Source organism: Sesamum indicum, linkage group LG8, assembly GCF_000512975.1.
Source record: "Sesamum indicum cultivar Zhongzhi No. 13 linkage group LG8, S_indicum_v1.0, whole genome shotgun sequence".
Classification (NCBI taxonomy): Eukaryota; Viridiplantae; Streptophyta; class Magnoliopsida; order Lamiales; family Pedaliaceae; genus Sesamum; species Sesamum indicum.
Genome location: NC_026152.1, coordinates 21092331 through 21113226, shown reverse-complemented (window position 1 = coordinate 21113226; position 20896 = coordinate 21092331). Strand labels below are relative to the sequence as shown.

General features: G+C 34.6%; 3 protein-coding genes across 4 annotated transcripts; 2 read left to right on the top strand and 1 right to left on the bottom strand.

Annotated features, from left to right (window-relative positions):
- LOC105169805 (probable protein phosphatase 2C 60) lies at positions 1678-7308 on the bottom strand. Of its 2 annotated transcripts, none has more exons than XM_011090327.2 (6): positions 7058-7308; positions 6113-6581; positions 4926-5293; positions 3544-3780; positions 1950-2428; positions 1678-1882 (listed from the first exon to the last, which is right to left on the bottom strand). In XM_011090327.2, the coding sequence occupies exons 2-5, from the start codon at positions 6429-6431 to the stop codon at positions 2159-2161; spliced, it is 1194 nt and encodes a 397-aa protein (XP_011088629.1). In that variant the 5' UTR covers positions 6432-6581; positions 7058-7308; the 3' UTR covers positions 1678-1882; positions 1950-2158. The 2 variants fall into 2 exon arrangements, with proteins under 2 accessions (XP_011088629.1, XP_011088628.1); XM_011090326.2 differs by having other exon boundaries at positions 6113-6561.
- On the top strand, positions 12480-13139 carry LOC105169923 (GATA transcription factor 25-like). Its single transcript, XM_011090475.1, has one exon. It carries the CDS (start codon positions 12480-12482, stop codon positions 13137-13139), a length of 660 nt encoding a protein of 219 aa, XP_011088777.1.
- Positions 16392-20625, top strand: LOC105169804. The gene is made up of 8 exons (XM_011090325.2): positions 16392-16725; positions 16820-16910; positions 17228-17295; positions 17939-18037; positions 18691-18741; positions 19127-19195; positions 19334-19399; positions 19508-20625. Exons 1-8 carry the CDS (start codon positions 16507-16509, stop codon positions 20375-20377), a joined length of 1533 nt encoding a protein of 510 aa, XP_011088627.1. The 5' UTR covers positions 16392-16506; the 3' UTR covers positions 20378-20625.

Sequence of the window (20896 nt, the reverse complement as noted above, 5' to 3'; positions counted from 1 at the left end):
ACAACCTGTGAAATTACTGAATTCATTTCATAGTGTGTGTGTGTGAGGTTGAGGAGTGAGAGAAATAAAAAGGTTGCAGCCTGCAACAAGATCAGAGATTTTTCACAAGGAGACAGATGGTGCTGACTAGTGAGAGAAAAGAGGAGTCAAAATTTGTTCTAAACTAGTAAAAAGGGTAGTCAAGATTGCACTGATAGATTGTGTGTCTGTGTCCGCATGCATGTGTGCTTCTTTTTGTGTGTGTGTGTGTGTGAGAGAGAGAGAGAGAGGAAACATTACTTAATTAAGATGTTGACCACAATCTTTTTATTTGTTTGTTTGTGTTAAGAGCGTAATTATGAGAATATAATGGGGGATGTTTGGTGTTGTCAGTTTGTAAGTAAGGAGGTTTGATGCAGCATTATTCAAGTAATCAGACTGATGATCATTACTCTGACTGTCTTATTGTTTTAATCAAAAGACTATTATGTCGATGAGCATTTGCATTTCATCAGAGAAATAACCACAAACCCAAACCCATGCAAATAAATTCTGGGCTCAATGGAAAAAAAAAAAACATAGTTGATTCCAAAAACGTTGATTTAACCAAAATGGGAAGTAAAAAACTACCACAATGACCTCTTCTTTCTTCGTACTCCTCACTCCTCCCAATCCCATAGGTATTCTTCAGGTTCACCACTTCTTTTGTATGGGGAACTGGGAACACTCACGGAACGGAACCCCTCTCTCTCTCTCCCCCCAACCAATCACTTATTTGTCCAAGACATGAAGACAATCCATTTTCTTTTCTCCTATTTACTTAATAATAATTAATGTTATAAAATAGAACAGGGTTTCCATCAAGTGGTTATTTCTGTAGGACTTACTCTCCCCAGGCCCAGTCTTATGTTATTAAGATGTTGTTGCTGTTGGGACACGTGTCCCCCCGCGACTCCTTATAGCCGTTGGATTGATTTTCCAGTAAAAGGAAGGAATGGTGAAAAACATAGAAAAGTTGATTTTTGGGCATTGATAATTGGGCCTTAGCTTGCGTTTAAGTGTGTTGTTATGGTACAAATAAAAAAGAACACGCATTTAGCTGATGCATTCATTATCTAATGAAGACAAAGCAAACACAATATAGCGTTTTAATTTTATGGGGTTGCGGGAATATGCCTGACACCCATATATTTTCACTCCCTCTCTCTTACACACACACACACACATACACAGAGTGAGATAAACAAACTGCAAAGAGGAAAGAAAAAAGAGAGCAATTGATGATAATTGGACATGCTTTGAGGTTAATTGTCTGGTTTAAGTTGGACTTTTTTTTACTTGTTAGAAACAAGGTTTGATCTTGGTTGGTGGATAGGACCCCTGCCCCAAATTCCACAACAGAAATTAAACACAACTCTTTTGCAAACAAGTTCACAGAGCTGTAAATTGATGGCAATAATCGACTCCCATGAAATGTTTCTCAGCTTGTTTCTTTGGCAGACCTCATATGATTGCTTTACCACCAAACACTTCTGTCATCATACAACAAAGAAATCCAAGAGAGTTTGCTTAAAGCTCAACCACATACGTCCCTATTCCCCACACAGCAAACCTCAAATAAATCAGGTTTAGTGTTACCATGAATTCTCACAAGAACCGAAAAGATAACTCAGTCTAAAATGAAACAACAAAGAGGAGAGGAGAAACATATATATTACTTCTCATTCATCCACAAGCAGCTTCGAGTGATCTTCATAGCTGAAACTAAACATGAATTAATCAGGTCATTTTTAGCCTCAAGGTCACTGGATTTACAAGAGCAAATACATTAAAATAACAAGGATGATAAAGACAAGTGTAGGAACATCTGCCAAGAAAACATATAGCTATATCTGATTGTCACCTTCAAGTCCACTTTTCCTTTCCAGTCTCTCTCTCTCTCTCTCTCTCTCTCTCTCTCTGATTGTCACCTTCAAGTCCACTTTTCCTTTCCAGTCTCTCTCTCTCTCTCTCTCTCTCTCTCTCTTGGGCATTTGAACTATGCCAAGTATTAGTCTTCAGTTAAAAGTTACAGTGTGCATTAAAGAATTCAAGGGCTGCTCTTATCTTGTAAGGAGGAGCTACCAGTATTCACATGAGGAATAGTACAACAGGTAATAACATTAGTGACAGCAGATTTTCAAGTTGCCACCGGTTCTGTCGGCGTGGTGCAAGGTGCAAGAAAGTTGGGAGGGACATTGATGCCGCCGCCTTTCACAGATACATTAGGACTACGGACTGAACTAGCCCTGCTCACAAGGTGTGAGTCGAGAAACACAACGACGACTGTAATGTCATCGTGGAAATGTCGGCGAACTCCACGGTCAATTTTTTTCAAGTCTGAGTACCTCATCTCCCTCTTCTTTGCTGCCTCTTGCAGTGCTGCTTTAACTAACCTCCTAGCACTCCCCTGCAGAATATGAACACGATAACCTCATTCACTGGTTCAACTAGTAAATCCTTCAGTTTTGGAGGGAGGAGAATCAAAATGAAGAAAATGGGATTTGAAAATGCTTTTACTTGACAAAAATAACTAAAAAAACCAAGAAATTGTTAGAAATGTTTCTCCTATTATCAGAAAATGGACACTTTCATTGTCAGCAGTGAGTTCTAATGCCCAAATTTTCATCTTTCTTCTCATTCAAATTGAACAAGGCAAAAGATACTAAAATAAACTTCTAACTTCTCCAACATCAACTTCCGTGGACAGCATTAATAATTGATATAGAACCAGGAAAGTAGGCTTCAACTTTGACTTGTGTCAAAATCAGAAATCAGTTCAATCAAACAATTCTTGGCATCAACATTGACCAACACATATAACTACAGAAAGCTATTGCAGCATTATTCAGAGAAAACTTGTTCTTCATATGAGCAGCAGGAGTGGGCACTTAACTTGGTGCTATTGTCAGCAGTAACCACCGCGTGCAACATAAATGTTTTGTTTGGTTCAGTGCGAGACAAGGGGAAGATGGGTTCAGTTTAATTGACAAAATTATAAACTGCTATTGTCAATTTGTTTGGTAATACATAACCTTGTTTGGTACCATGAAATAACTGCTTCACCAATCCCTTTTCTAAATTTAGTATGATCATAAAATTCAATCTGAGGGTTTTGTTATTGATCCATATATCTCCTCCATCTCCCAATTAGAACAGAAATAAAGTTGGGCTTGGAAGGGGTTTCCTCATCCATCTCTTTTACTTTCCATTATCCTCTCTAAACAAACTAGTGGATGCATTCTATACTTGCACTTATTCTTTCCTTCCTTCTATACTTCCACTTTCCACCTCAGGAAAACCAGAATTTTAAGAGCCATCTATCACGACATGCCATAGTTGATGCTTGTGATAAGCAACTAGCTTCAGAAATTTATGGTAATTAAAAAGGGTGCACATAACTTATAATCGATACCAGTCTGCTGGTTCTTCCTTAATCATAATATTTAAAATCTTGAGCTGTTGCACACTGATGTAGTCCAGGTCACGAATATGTAAACGTGTTTTATGCATTAGATATCTTACATTGCGCGGATGATTTTGGACTAGATCAACTGCTTCTTGGTTGGTGAGGTGCTCCCAAAGGCCATCTGATGCAAATATAATGAACTGATCATGAGGCAGCAACTGGTGCACTGTAATTGATGGTTCTGCACTCAAAATCGGTCTTTTGAAAGGTTCACGAAGTCGAAACTTTTGATATAATGGTTCCCTGTTGTATTCAGCCTTTTTTAGATACACATCTCCAATTGATCTGGAGACCTGTAAAACAACATACTCATTACCAAGCGTAAGACAGGCAAAAGTCTAACAATTTCATACAGAGATAAAGTAAATCCAAAGGGTATAGAAACCGGAAATTGAACAACCAAATAGCTGCACAGCTGAAGGTGCAATTGTAACTCGAAGCTTTTGTTATACGCATAAGAATATACTCATGAGTGATACTAGTTATCCGTTTTGCCTCTTTTGGATAGTAGAAAAAGAATGGTCTTTGTTAAAATGGGTAACAAGACATATTCAAGACTATATTGTTCAATACAACAACTTTTTAACGGGAACTAAGGAAGGAAAAATTCACATTGCACCACACCAGGCCTTTAATATCTTTAATTTCAGAACTCAGGACATAGACATCTATTCCAAAATGAAGAACAAGAATAGATATGAATCGCCAACAAATTTGCATCATACATAGCAATAATTTGGTTCGGTAACCCGCAAAGGCAAAAATAGCCAACTAGGTCAATATGCAAATTCATGAAGCTGTCGCCGTCCAAAACCAACATTTTTAGTTCAAAGACTTGATCAAACTTAGGCCATCGATTTCAACATATTAAGTTTCTTAGGCCTTCAAAGACTTAATCCAAATTAAGAAGGGAACGTAAGAAGTAACATTTTTTTTGGCAAGGAATGACAATGATTACGCTGTTAGGATATTTTTCTCGTTATAGAAGTCAATGCTTTAAATTGTTCTCTAAAAAAAAATAGACTATGGAATCAGCTTAAAGGGTCAACAAAGTGGTTGGGAACTCAGATTTCCCGTGAATTAGATAGAAATTATGGTGGGAGACAAATACCAGAAAAGCATTAATTTCCATGCTTCAGTCTATTGATATTAAAAAACAATAGCTGCACTATGGTATTAACCATTCGCATGCAAAAAACGGAGTCAAACTCACAACACGTTAACATTCATTTACATAATAAAAAATGTCTAAGTTCGCAAGGTTCTGTGTGAACCTTAATAAAGCACTGATCTCAATGTCTTAATTAAACTTAATATAGCAATATCGCTTTGAATAGGTCAACTACCCAGTGGTGATGCCTTACATAAGGGCAATACTCAAAAAGTTTTCAGCCAAAAGCAACCAAGGCAATGGTTGCTGGAGAAAAGATAAACAAACCTGTATAAGACCCTTCACGCGCCATACATTATGCTTTAGAACTACAATTTGTGAGTCATCAGGGTGTAGAGACTGCAGCTCCTCTCTCACAGCCTCAATACTCGCATTATGCTCAGCTGAGAGTTGAATAGCTAGTACTTCCCCTGTAGCCTTGACAAGTCTCCCCAAAACAGCACGGGAATCACCAAGGTTGGCAACATAAAGAGTTCCACCGCAGATGACCCCTACAAGACAGCAAGAGCCAACTGCTGCAATCTGTGGTTTCATGGGCCATTGTCTGCTAACAACTGAGAAGAAACCATCTTCTGTCGCTTGAAATGCCTTCCGAATAACCTCCACCGACATAGATTGATGCTCCGCTGTGAACCCTGCACAAATTGGAATATGAAGAATGAATCTAAGACTTTAGGGAGAAAAAATATATTAACACGGGAAAAAACAAGAAGAAAAAAAAAACAGAGAGAGAGAGGTAATTAGAACAGGCGCTGGCTACCTTTGGCTCCATGTTTCCAATTAAATGTCACAAGGAACATTTGGCAAAACAATAATGAAAAAATTTCCAAGTAATGCCAGCAAATTGCACTTTTGGTCCCACACAATAGAGGGTGTTGCACTTCTGGTCCCACTGTTTACGAGCTTAGCACATTTGGTCCGATAGGCTAAAAATTGTAGCATTTTGACCAAAAATGTTATAATTTTTTATCCTATGGAACCAAAAATGCTATATCTTTTTATCCTATGGAACCAAATGTGTTAAGCCAGTAAAGTGTGGGACCAAAAATAAAATTTCCAAATATTACACTAGAAAACATGGAGGCAAAGTAATACACAAAGATCAATCTAGGACTTTATGGAGAACAAAATATCTTAACACAAAGGGAAAAAAAAAAAAAAAGGCTTAATTGGGCAGCCGCAAGGCCCCCGCAGTCATGTTTCTTGCTGCCTTTGGCTCCATGCTTCCAGTTACATGTCACAAGGAAGACTTGGCAAACAAAAATGGAAGCTTCCGTCTAATACACTACTTGGTCCATAACTCTGAATCATTCATATTGAGAAAAAATATACAACAGTTTAGATTTAGCGCAGAATATATCAGCCAATCCTTTGTTTCCTAAAAAGAAGCAACATTAAACTAACTAAAGCTAATAATACCAATTCCAGATTCCAATAAACCTCATGGAACTTACTCTTTAGATGTTGGAAGAGGTTCTCGTTGATAAATCGAGAGGTCTCCGGACCACCATGTCCATCATAAATCCCCACAAAAGTGCCATAGGGTCCTGAATCATTTGAGCTCAAACAACCCGATTCAAGTTGGCTCTGATCCTCTAGTAAATTATTTGCTTGAACTACAGCCATTGAAAACTCTCCATTAAAATGTTGCCCCGAATCCTTGTACCAGAGAAGCCCATCTTGCCGACCACTGGCATCCGAACCTGTGTGAACATATCGATCTGCCCTTGGCCGAAAACAGGCCCTCAAAAAGTTCATTAACCCAGATAACATCCCTCATCTCATCCAAACCACCCTCCAGATTATCCACATCTAATGAGCACGCAAGGTAACTTTGGCCCAAATAGAACTCAATTATATATCTATTCGTCTTCGAACAGCAGAAACTGCGGGCGATGGGATTCTGGCAATACCACCCAAAACCTACAAAGTTAGAGTTTGACCAGCAATATTCTTACAAAACGAAAAGCAAGGCATGTCAACGCAAACTATATGTTCAATTCAGCTGAGAACTGATATACTATAAGACTAATAAGAAATAAGGACTTCCAATGTGAAGCAGATCTCAGGCCAAGAACATAAAACCCATGAGCACAACAGCCCCAAAATTCAACACCATGGAAAAGGGGCTGGGGAGGCTTTGAAAACAAGAGTTGCCAAAAAAAAAAAAAGAAAAAATTTTAACTTTTTCATCAGATAACTGTTTGGTCAGCCAGTTCAAATTCTAGAAGGTCCAAGTCCCAAAACACAGAAGAGAAAAAATCGCATACAAGAAAACCCAAAAAACCCCAAAAAAAATCTTGAAATCACAAAATCCCTCCAGCAGCATCAGCAATTCAACACTGTAAAATAACACATATGGAAAAGACGGCGGCCGCGAAGTATGCTTAAGAAGTTACCTATAGCGTTGATTGTGGTGAAGGAAGATCTGAAAGTGAAAAGAGGATTAGATCTGTGGATCCATGAAAGATATAAATTTTGATGCGGGTTTCTTCTTATTTATCTCCTCCCTGTGGGCAATAACAGTAAGAAGAGAAGATGATGCTGATGATGATGATGAAGTGATGGAAGAAGAGAAGAGAAAAAGAAAAAGGGGAAAACAGGAATAGAGAGAGAGAGAGAGAGAGAGCGTAGTGAAAAGAGAATTATGAGCGAGAGAGAGAGAGGCAGTAGTATTAGTATTAATAATATTGTGGTGAGTTTGATTGGGGCAGCTGAACTCTGGTCTCTCTCATCAGACAAACCCCATCAAAAACCAACAATACAGAGCTTCAAGCCAGCAAAGCACAGGACCACTCCTGGGCTCCACTCCCACTCTCCTTTCCGGACCCCACGGTAATACAATCCTAAATTTCTTTTTTACTTTTTACTTCTCCCCCCAACCATTAGCTGTTTCCCCATTGTCCACCACTCTCTACCTACTCTTCTTTTGAATTATTATTTCCCAGTCTCAATAATGATTATGTAATTATTTTATACTTTGCAAAAACAAAAAATAAATATATAAATAAAAGAAAAAGGTTAATTTTTCGCCTTGAACTAATGAAAGCATGTAGATATGATGATTCCTCAATTCTTGAAAACTTGCAAGGAAGGAGGCTAATTCACAAACACACCTCATCCACTCTGTTTCAGATGCAATCATTTGCGTTCACATGCCCTTTCCCATCCTAATTTTTCTTATGCTCACACGTGCCCATCAAATGAGCTCATTGATTATTAGTTAAAACTTAAATGGATGATGTCTACTTATATTTAGCTATAAAAATAATATTTTTATAGAACGTCTACACATGGTTAAAAATATTTTCCTACATCATATATGGGGCAGCTATTTCTTATACAACTCCATCCATATTTGCAACATCTAAATATTATCGTTTACTAAATACTTTCATACATAAATATTACGTTTTCAATCAAAAAAGATATGCCAATGTTGAAATAAGAATATCTGATTGAGTTGTGTCGAGAATGGATAAAATATAAAAAGTAAATGGAGCCTTAGGGGGATAAAATAAATAAATAAATGAATATACGGGTAATTATAAGAAATTGTGGGGTGACTTTTTCAATGTAATTTTGGGAAATGGAAAAAGGTGGTAAATGGGTATATATCATGCATTCTATGTTATATGCACTCTTATTTTCAAGTCATAATTTAAGTTTATTATATTTTTTAATTAATAAAAAGTTTAGCAGTAAGATGAATGGTACACCCATCAGCTCATACCCTACGTCTCAAGGAAAATGTAATAAAATTATCTAGTTTTATTTGAAACCCTACTCTGATTTTAACGTTCGTCTAATAATGATTTCATTTCGTTAGCTTTCATTAGGTTGTCATTTAATTTTTGTGGTGAACTAATCAAAATATCCTTTTATGGATTATACATTGAAACTTTATGTACTTTTCAAATTTTTCAGTAAGGATAAAAATAGTAATGTCCATTTCAACTTGTAGGAACTGCATAATTATTTTCATTTAATGTGGGTATTTGCAATTTTCAACAATTTTGAAATATTTATAATTATGCAAAATTTTATGTGAGGTAGTTGTAATTTACTCTATTTATTAACTCAAAACACGTGCTGAAAACGAAACTTTTAATTCATGATTTTCTGCCTACGGGCCCTAAATGTTTTAGACCAATTGAAATCTTTAAGCTGATAAAAAACTGCCATAATTTGACATGAGAAAGAATAATTGGCGAGATAAATTTTGTTCTCAAATTTCTGCAATTTTTGAGTTGTAAAAAACATGTTAATTTACAATACTTGATTATGAAAATATTAGAAACACGCATAAGCATGTGCCTACACAAACAGACACACGTGTGATACATCACTAATAAAACATACTAGTCAATTTCAAGATGGGATCGAATTTTTTTTTTTTTTTGGCAAAATCTATTTTATATTATACTCCATTCAACATACACGTATCATGTATATAAACATGATATCATGTATTTTATTTAAAAAGAAAATTACACATATGACGAGTGTATTATATATATATATATATTTTTTTTTTTAGAAGATATGACGAGTGTATGTTGAATGAAGTAAATGATGGAATATATTTTATTTAAAAAAAAAACTCAATTAAAAATAAAGACACATTCGATAATATTATTTTACCAAATAAAAACAGGCTTATCTGGAACACAAAGTACAAGGTATCAAACACGGAGAGGTAATCACACGACATCAGATTGTCAATTTAAGCATATAGTCATTTTCATTTTCGGATACGATATGATATGATATGGGATGATATCTGATCAGTTAAATAGTATGTATTGGTTCTTCTCTAAGTGGATGGAAGGAGATGCTGCTGCTGGGTCTGTTTCAAACCCTTATTTCTCTTTCATTTTACACAATAATTTGTAAATACTAAAACAAACTAATGAGATGCAAATTAATTAGGTGGTCTGATTTTTTTTTACTATTAATGGTAAATACATCACAATAATTTATCTTGATACATTAAACAATGTCTCAATTCAACCAATACACCAATATAACTAACAACGATAATTAAATTATAATAATTCACGTAAAATGATACAAACACTCACATAAAATAAGACAAACATTAATAAATCCGATAACATTTAAATTCATAACTTCAAACTAATTTATAAGACCACGACCTGAATTTATATTTAACATGCAAAAAGAAAAACAAGAGATTTGTCCTTAGTGCTGTTGCGTTGCATATAGGGCCAGTTCTTGGACTTGGGGAATCCAATTTTATAACTAGAGATGCAATAATTTGCATGCATGTCATTTCACGCTCTGTCGCTTTCCCATTTCAATACAAAACTTTTGCTAATAACCCATTTTCCTAGTTATTTTCACATATCCATCATTTAATGTAAATTTATTATAATATTAATCTCAATCTACTAAATTATTAATTATCGTTTCTATAAATTAAAAAAAAAAAAAGGCTTTCTAAATCAGAAAGAAAAGCTAGTGCAATTATAATTAGTATTGCACGTAAGTCATAATTATCCTAATTATAAGTTTCTTAATCAACAGATACGCTAGGTAGATAGATGATATATCGATCACCATAACTCATTGATGGTAATCCATCAACATCCAATTTATTAAATTCAGTGTATTAAGCTGATTTACGTAGGAATTGAACATCCCTCCCCCTCTCTCTCACTCATTATCAAATTATTGTTCCAAATAATCAAAAAGCACTGTCCTTTCGACGTGGGTTTTACTATCAACCCCAATATTATAATTATATATACTCCGAGAATATATATATATATATATATATATACTAACAATAATTACAGGTGGTCTCAGTATATATAATTCAACTAAATGCAACGGAAAAAGTATCTATTTTTTTTATTTAATAATAAAATAAAAAAAGTTATCTATATCTTTTAAATTGATCAGAAAATACGAAGACATGTTAATTAATGGCGGTTGGCAAATGATGTTGAAAACTTTTTTATTTTTATTTTTATCTTTTTTAAAATATCATTTTCGTATATTGCTATGAGAAAAAGTGGAGAACTGGGCAAATCTATGTGATGTGTTTTGAACGCTTCAAGCATATAAAATAATTCTGTGACTATTTAAATTTATAAAATATTAATTACTCTCTTTTATTATTTATCTTTAGAGAAATCAGATCAACCGACAACGACATCAAAAAAATACTATAGTTTGAGGATGGAGCAAATAATATTTAATGCGGACCCCGACGAGAAAAAACAAAACATAAGTAGTAATAATATCTTTATGATTATTAGTATATATATATATGTCGAATGCGATTAATATATCAATTAAACCATCATCGTATAATGTATGTATTTGAATCTTTCTCATTCTTTGGGAATGTAATGAAAAATACTTTATTTTGTGATTATGGGTAAAAATATATATTATAAGAAATAAAATATAAAGTATTATAATTATGAATGGGTAAATTATTGGTGGAGAGGAGAGAAAGCAAAAAAAGAAGACATGTATGTACCCTTACCTAACAAGTGTGTATTTCAGCTTAGTCCCACTAAAGGACACTGTCCCGTCCCAACCTTCTCATTGGATTGGACTCATTCTACTTCTGCTCAATTACTTCAAATCAATTCACACCATTCTTTATTTTATTTATTTATCTTTTTAGCAAATAGACAACCAAAAGGCCATTGTGGGGGTGTGCAATCATTTTGACAAGTGAGAAAATATGATGCATGAGCTTTACTAAAGGGAAACAAATAATATTACTTTTTTCTTCACTTTCCGAATCAATTTTCATTTATAAAATAAAATAATTATAAATTTTAGTAGTTAGAAATTAACAATTTCAAATAATTACAATTAGAAAAAAAATATAAATTGCCCCTCAAATAATTTTTGCATAAGTAGTAGATTTTATGCATTCTTTTGTGTGCGTGCGAGTGTGCTTTTCTTATTATTATTATTATTATTTTGTTAGAAAGGAAAAAAAAAAAAAAAAGAAAGAGAAATGAATGGAATAGCATGAGGGGTCATTGTAGAATGGGTTGGAGGAAAAAGAAGGATGAATGATGGGACCTATTTGCATTGGAATTTTTGGTTGAAAATGATTATTTGACAAAAAAAAAGCGCACGGCGGATGGGTCGTGTTTCAATTTCCTTATCTTAACAACCAGCTTGAAATCGACTCACTATCACACCCTCACACGGATAATATTCTTTCTACGTACCTCCATCTATTCATGACAAGTCTTTTTTCCTCTACATAATTCAAAAATATATTTATTTATGGTTGCTTCGCATTTAAGATGTGGAGCCCCGGAGTTACTTCAAAATATTCTGAATTATTGTGCCGATTAATTAGGCAAAGGTTGACAAATATGTATTAAAAAGTTGATTAGCACGTCGAAATATTAAAAAGTTAATTTTCCAATAATTAGTTGTAATATAAGACCGGCAAAATGGTTGAGCTAAGCTACCTACCAATTAAACTTTCCTGGTCCTTAAGTGTTAATGTTCTTAATTAGTCAAGTTTCTTGTCTTGATTAGTGAAGAAAGAAAATTGTACAAATTTTATTCAGGAAAACTGAAAATGAAAATTAATACAGACAAACAGGCCGGTACAACACTGAAGAATATATTTACTTATTCTAGTATGTTGTAAAGATTTGAAGACCCTTCCATATGATCATTGGTAGTGATCAGAACATCACACTACATGCATGCATGCATGCATGCAGTTGTGTATATAAGAAACAATCACCTTGTTAATGATTTGAGTCAATTATTAATTAGTGTTGATGTCAAATTAAGAGTACAGTAATAATGCACACTTCCGATCAGCCGTTGAATGTTAATGCAGCTGGGGATGAGTCAGTTGGGCACTCGATTGCCGGTAATGAGTTAATTCAGCACAATGCTGCTGATGCTCCCCATCGAGTGACCCTTTCGTTTTGGGACCATGTCTTTATATTTGACAGTGTTCCTTATGAAAAGCTACAAACCGTGCTATTACTTTTGGGAGGATTTGCATTTGATCGTGCTAATAAAGACGCGACGCACCATAAGTGTAAGGACCCAAAGAGGGAAGAGCATGTAAACAAGTATCGGCTTAAGAGAGAAGAACGGTGTTTTGAGAAGAGAATAAGGTATAATGTCCGTCGAGCGGTGGCGCTCAAGATGAAGCGTAAGAACGGGCGATTTGCTTGCAAGGATAGTGGGCAAACTTCCATGGAAATTAATAGGGTTGATGAAAGTCCTCCACAACTTGCGTGTACTAATTGTGGCATAAGTTCAAACGACACGCCAATGATGCGGAGAGGCCCAGCTGGAATGAGGTCTCTTTGCAATGCTTGTGGACTTTTCTGGGCAAATAACGGGATTATGCGAGATGCTTCTAAAACATTTAAATACAGTCACATACTCCATAATTTTATTAATTCAAAAGATCATAGTAATGGGTCCGATCATGAGACCGCTATTTGACTGCAAGCTTGGCGCCGGATTTATGCTGTTTTTTCCATTCATTTGTTCTTATGTTGAAGTTTAGGGTAATTTGTATGAGATGCATGATATCAAGCAAATTTATGGACATATGAACTTGTATTATAAAATCAAAGATATTTACCTCTTATGTATACTTTTCGGAAAAATGCGATTAATTACCTCTCTATGATTTGATAAATGAAAAAAAAAAAAGAAAGCAAATAATCTCTTATATTTTTAAAAATAAAGCAAATTATCTCCCTAATAATAATTTACATAAAAGATAATTTGTTTTATTTTTCAAAATACAGAAAATAATATTTTAATATTTTTTTAAACATAAGTTTTTTTACTCATTTTCATATAACAGGGATATATAGCCCATTCTTCCCACATGTGAACTTGCACCTTTACATAGTTAACTATGTGAAGTACATATAGTCAACTATATTAGGCTCAGCCGCTTAAAGATAATAGTCAAAAGGTGCAACCAACTTCTTAAATATTACTTTCTATCAACATTTTTTAGGTTACTTTACTAAATTAATGTTTGAGGGCCGTCCAGATTCAAATGAACAAAACACAAGTGCCAAACATTGTAAATTTAAAAAATTATAAAATCGAGTCCCATAAAAAGAAATTTGGTAAAATAACGTTTTTTAATCTTCGACATATATTCCATAATTTCGCTCAATTATATCTTGACATATTTAAAGCAGACTCCATCTTCATTAATAAAAACCATTCATTATCGCTAGGAAAATTACATCTTATATTGATTACTTAACTAGGAGCATCCCCGCTTTATTGTACCTAGAGTTGCAAGTGGATTGAAATTTTTGAAATTATAGATTCTATTTCTTAATAACAAATTATTTGAATTTATTTGGATAATTCTGAATTTAAAAAATTTCAAATCTTATTTTGAATCGTATTCCGTTAAATATTTATAAATTTTAAATTATTTTCAAATAAAACAATTTGAAATCCTTCCCTCAAATTCAGTCCATCAGCCAAACGCACCATAAGGTTAATTAATAAGATGTTTTCATCACAAGCAAATGTAATGCTATCAGTTAATAATACGCACGCGTACATAATCTAAAAACGCGTAACACCACAAAGTATTTGAAGTTAGGAAATAACGACTTAGGAGTGGAGAAGATTTAATTAGGAGAAGAATAAACACTAGTTAAAGCCGCCACAGGAATGATTTGCATCAGCTCCACACTCACATTTGCATTATTAGATATATGCAACATGGAAAAAATGCAGTCTACTAAAACAAAGATTATACGTAGTCGTAGTTCCTATTTGTTGCCAACTCCTGCAACTTGCCATCCTTTCTTCCATCTATGGCCTCATATTCATCATTTATGTGGAACAAAACCCATCTTTAATTCCCCTCAAATCCATACCTAACTCTTAATCACCATACAGAATAACACTAATAATAATAATAATAAAAAAATGTAGCACAACAATGGATATGAACTTGTTTTTTATCATCGTTTGAACGAGTTACTTACATGTTTATGCAGTTAGTTTTTTTTTTAATATATATCAAACAAAAAATAAATATCATTTTACTACTAACTATCCCCTTGTGATATTTAATATGAACAAATTATCCTCATAGAAAAGAGAAATAGAATTTACCTTTCTGTGTTTTCTAAAACTCATAAGGGGATAATTTGCTTATTTGCAAGATCATAGAGGGTAAATTGTTATTCACCTACTACTTAGTATATATTGTGAATTTGAATTTAAATCAATGAGTTTGGTATTAGTTAGGAGTAGAAATATAAAGAATATTATATTATTGGTCCAAAAATAGTCTTAATTCTCAAACTGGTCCCGAAATACGAATTGAACAACATGTATATGCATTGTTGAAGTGCAGATTTGGGGTGATGTATGGTATCACAAGTACCTGTGGAGTTTGAAGATATGAAAGCACTTTTTTCGTGTGGAGAATCACAGTAGGAATCCCAAGAAATAGTCCAACTATTAGGTCATTGCTTCTGGAACCATATAATTATAATATTAATGCTGCAAGAACGACGACTATGTCTATAAACTGCGACTTTTTAAGTTATTAGTAATTAAAAATATTGTTATTAGAATGAAAGAGAAGACAAGCTCCTCCTAGTTTGTGGTTTTGAAGTTTCGTATTGTAGGCGTGGCCATCAAGACAACTATTATTATACTCATTATCTCAGTCAATTGCAAACCTTGTGCAATAATTTATTTTGTCTAATGATCTATGTCCCTAGTTCATTAACAACCACAATAAATAATTAAAATTTTCTTTTATTTCATCAAGTGGTAATGTAATATTGAGACTGCCCAAGCTATGTTCCGTGATAATGAACTTATTGATACGATGATTTAAATTTTGGGTATGAAGACTTATATATGTTTATTTTTTCTTTTTCCAAATATCATTACAATTAAACAGTACATTGAAGGATATGTTTATATTGAGGGATTGTGTTGGATAACTTTTTTTCATATATAAGTCCATGATAACATATTAATTTGGTGGGATAATGCATCCCACCTCATGAGGCAAAAAGATCACTTTTTCACTCAATTGCCCCCACTCATCTCTCTCTCTCTCTCTCTCTCTCTCCACACACACACACACACATATATATATATATATATATATTCAATAAATTATATATTTATACTAAATAAGATATTTATCTATTTTCTATATATTAATACTTAATATTTATATATACTATACAATAAAATATGTATAAAAGGATATTTCGTGGTTTTAATTAATTTTATTCCACATTGCAAACATATGATAATACTTATCCTAATATTTTTATAAAATAGAGTAAACAACATATAATTAATCCTGAATTATTTTATCTTGAGTTATCTTATCCAATAAAGTGAACAATGCCATATTTCATTAATAAATTCATATTATGATAAATTTATATTAAGCGAAACAAATATCACACTTTTGATCAGATTTGAATCATAATCTCGAATTTATTCAACAATCCTCAACCTTAATACTTAACCTAAAATATCATTGGTTGGAGACTCGTTTTCAAAAAATGCAATTCTTAAGTTTGTTCTTTAGATCAAAATATCAACTTGGGTTGGGCTTAAGTGAACAAATTACATTTAGAATTAGAACTGAAATTGATTTTTGGCCCAAAATGTAAAAATCTATGATAGCTCATTTAAGTCTTTTAGGCCCATGAGGCAGTTTAATTCCTCCTTTGCTCTAATTAACTGCTTCCCTTTTTCCCAATTCCCATCAATGGTTGATTAGGGTTTTTCTGATAATTGAAGCATCTCAACTGTTAAACGCCATAACTCTTCCGCAATACTGAATATGGCGTTGTGGAGTAGATTGAGGCAGTCCAAGTTAAAATTCCATCTCTTTCCGAACGCATTCAAGAGATGCTATACCCTCAATCACGGTTCATTTGTTGCCAATCAACGTATTTGTTCACGTACCTTAATTCCGGTTTTATATAACCCTAGTTTCATTGTCCAGAGCAACCAATTGGAGTTTTTCTGTAAATTCAGATCTTACGCAGCACCTGTTCAGGTGATCTGTCAGATTCTCGAATATCGGTGTTCGTGTATGTAAGACAGGCGTAATTGTTTTTTGTTTAAAATTTATTTGCTGCTATGTATTTCAGGCTCACCAGACGAAGGAAGAGAGGGACACAAGCGGGCCTAGATTGAATGAGCAAATCACTGCTTCTTCAGTTAGGCTTGTCAGTGATGAAGGTGTGTGTAGAATCAACTCGAATTCGATGTTGATTTTGGTTTAGTTTTATGGGACTGAATACTTATGTAATCGGCATTAAACTTTATTTGGGATTAATTTTTGAGGGATGCTTGTTGCTTAGTAAAGAATTTGGTTTGAATATAATAACTCTTTGATTTAATAGTTGAATTACTAAAAGCTGACAAACTTAAAATAAGGTTCAACAACGACTATTTATTGCATGTGCTCGTCGAGAGAGCTCCATTAAGGCGTTGTTTCAAAGAGATTATGACAAACTGACAGGAAAAGGGTAACATTTTATGTTCAAAATTTACAGGTCATTGTGTAGTATCACGGTATGAAGCGCTCTCCCGTGCAAAAAGCCTTAAGATGGATTTGGTTGAGGTAATGTTTTATTTCATTGTCTTTGAGAAAACAATCTTCTTGAAACAAGCTTCTGGCTGAAATTATTACTGTTAGAGTGGTGGTTGTTGTCCTCCAAGGAAACGGTGCATGTGATGCAATTGAATCCTGATATTTGATGATCTTATTTGTGCCAAATATGGCTTTCCTGTCATCCTAAGATGACAGGCCTGGAGCGAAAACTCTTCCTTTTATGTGGAAGGCAAACAATTTTGCTTAATGATGGTCACACTGATGTGTGCATAATCTGGAAAAAGAAAAATTGTTATACATAGGAGCAAAGAATAGATGAGGTAGAGACATGAGCGCACAGATGCATGGGTGTTCTTTGTGTGTGTGTCTGCAGGGCTGCGTGGGTGGTTTTGGGGATTATGTGAATATAAACATGCTGAAGGAAGGAGGAGATGGTTAGAAGTAAAAGTGAAGAAATACTTGGACTTCCTGTGGGGTTGCAAATTAATTCATGCACTGACATTTTCTAGACCAACTTCCTTCTTTCTCTTCAAGCATTCCAACACAATTCTAGTATTCATATACTTGATATTCTATGCCTCATTTTGGCTGCGTGAGAGAAACTTGATCTTGCTTTTCTCTCCCTGTCAATATTTTGCATTGTGTTCTGCAGGTTGATAGACATGGCAAGCCACCGGTTTGCAAAATTCTTGACTACCACAAAGAAAAGTATGTTCAAGAAGTGAAGGAAAAGGAACGTGCTAAAAGCAAGGTTGATTACTCCATCTTATTCATTGAGTGCATAATATTGATTCATTAGTGCACATGATCTATCAGAGTATTTTACCATATATGGAATATATATTGGTTTTGACTACCACAAAGAAAAGTACGTTCAAGAATGAAGGAAAAGGAGCATGCTTACAGCAAGGTTGAGTACTTCTTATTCATAGAGTATATAATATGACACATTAGTGCACATATGACATATTCTATTAGAGTATTTTACCATATATGGAATATATATTGGTTGTGCTCCTTTTGCAACTTATTTAGGGACTCCCACATACTTCTCAATCTCATTTTCCTGATGCAGGAACTCCATATTATAGTAAGATGCATCCTAAAGTTTCAAGTATCCATAAAAGATATTAAGCTTTATTTTTCTCTTGTTCACTGCATTGTTTATATGCTTCTCAACTGTTCGTCTTGATTTCACAGTTTGGTGACAAACTCCAAGTCTTTGATATGGACAACTGCACCATTTTGTTTGGGAATTTTGTTGTGATAGGTTGATTGTTAAGGGTATCTAATGTTTAGTAATGAGTTTCCCTTGGGTTTATCAAAGCTGGAAACTATGATGGTTGCCTGTTGACTGCATATAGTTTTGTTATTTTCTTCTATATCTTATTTCTGTTTTTGCAGTCAACTCTAAAGAAAGCAGGTGCTAAAGAAGTTCGGTTTGCTGCTAAAATTGTAAGTTCTTAAGCTTTTATAATTTTCTAAGATACTTTCAGTCCTTGTTTTTGGCTGCAAAAGCAATGTGAAATTATGAATTCTTACAGAATTAAAACTCCACAAATACAGAAGAGAAGAATATTTTCTTCAACAGTTTGGTTCATGCAATGTGTTTAGACCAATGCTGAACTGAGTTACTATTTGGTAGCACTTACAATCAATAGTTACTTGAAGCGTGCTCTCCAGTTTTGGTAAAAGGGTGTGATAAAACTGTGAAAGGGTTTCAAATGAAGCTACGAGTGTCTCTTTAGACCATGATTTGCTTTTACATTTCTCACTTTTAGCTGATTAATTATGCTGTCATGTTTATCCTTTCTGATTACTAACTGCTTGCTTGTTCCAGAAACAAAATGACCTGCAAATGAAAGCTGATATGGTTAAGAGACTAATGGAAAGTGGCTATCGAGTCAAGGCACTCCCTCTCTCTCTCTCTCTCTTTCCTGGGCCGCTAGTAGATATTAGAAGCGTTTCTCTCTACTGTATGTAGGAATGGTGAGAAACACTTTGAGCCTCCGATAACTCTTTCTTTGTTTTTCTGTTACTTTGATAGTGTACAGCCATTGAGCCGACCGAGGCTCTGGACTTGGAAACATTGTTGTCTCGTTTTTGTGCTTTGGTAAGAATTTACTTCCATTCTTTTAGTGGTTCCCAGCTGACTCTTCTTAATTCATTTGGTTTTCCATTGTGTTCACTGCATGAATTTGCAATTGTGATTTTCCATCAGATTGAAGACGTTGCCGTTGAGGAAAGTGGACCAAAGGTTGAAAAGAAACAGGCATATGTTGTTGTGAGGCACATCAAGTTTGGTCCCCTTAAAAAGGGCTCTGGAAAGAAAGCTTCTAAGACTGCTGTCTCTTCAAAGACTGGTGGTCAGTCCAGCAACAATCAACCATTGGAAGAAAATGGTGATACAATAGAAGCTGGCTTGGAAACTGAGCAAGTGGATTCTGAAGAGTTGTCCGATGAACATGTTCAGACCGGCAAATCTAAATGGGCTGTTTTTGATGGAGATGATGATATCCACTCAGTTTTTGACATTAATGGTGAAGAGAATGGGCTGCCGAAAAGTTCAAAACATGACCGGTCAGCAGCTTTAACAGGACCATCACCCTATTCTGTGGATAGAAATCCAAGACACGTAGTTGAGTCTGCACCAACCAGTGTTCATGCAATGGAAAATAGATATGCAAGAGATCCTAGGTCTGCAAGACCATCAAGGGTTCCCACAGATGCCAACGGCCGTGGTGGAAGGAACACAATGAATAGCCTGCCGCAGTATGCAAACCAAGGAAGACAACCGCAGTTTAGTATGAATACATCATCTCAAACAAGACCACCAACTCGGCAAGTTGAGGTTCCTGCCTATGATGCTTCCAAGCAAGAGTCTCCTAGTTCAAGTACTCTCAATTCGCCGAAGAAAGGTTATGGTATTTTTAGCTCGCAACAAGTAAATGCCACGCCCCGTGAACAAAATGCACCCGTGGAAACTAACAGATACAAGAAAAATGGTCCCACTGATTCTGCAAGAATAGGGAGCTCACACTACAGAAACCCTCAAAATACAGATTCAAGGATGAACAGAGGGCCTGGTTGATAAGCCTGGGCAAGGGAAATGGGGAGTATTTAGTATAGATAACTGAAATGTGATTCCCAACAAGTAGAAGGAAAGGCAAGCAGAAGCCCAGAGACGATGATTTTTAGTCCTGTATTGTTGAACTTATTGCTTCATGATTCCGAAAGGGCATTCATTTTGTAAGATTTTCTTCTAGGTATTATTTCAGCACGCCTTATTAAAATTTAGTGGCAGCAGAAATGGCTCTGTTTCGCTGGAGTGTAATGTATTTGGCGCGTAGAAAAATCGATTCTTTTAGGTCTGGAATATGATGACAAGTAATTCCATACTATATAGTATGTTCTTGTTTGCTTTCCGAACCAATTTGGTAAACGTAGGAGTTTTGTTCCTATTCGGTATAACGTAGAAGGGTATTGCGAAGCCCATTGTGGTTTTATTTATAATATAACAACACAATAACCCTTTTAACTTTTGCTAGAAATGAACCAAAAATACAGTATGCCCGATGGTCTCTATCCTGTGTCCACTGTTTGCAGTGTC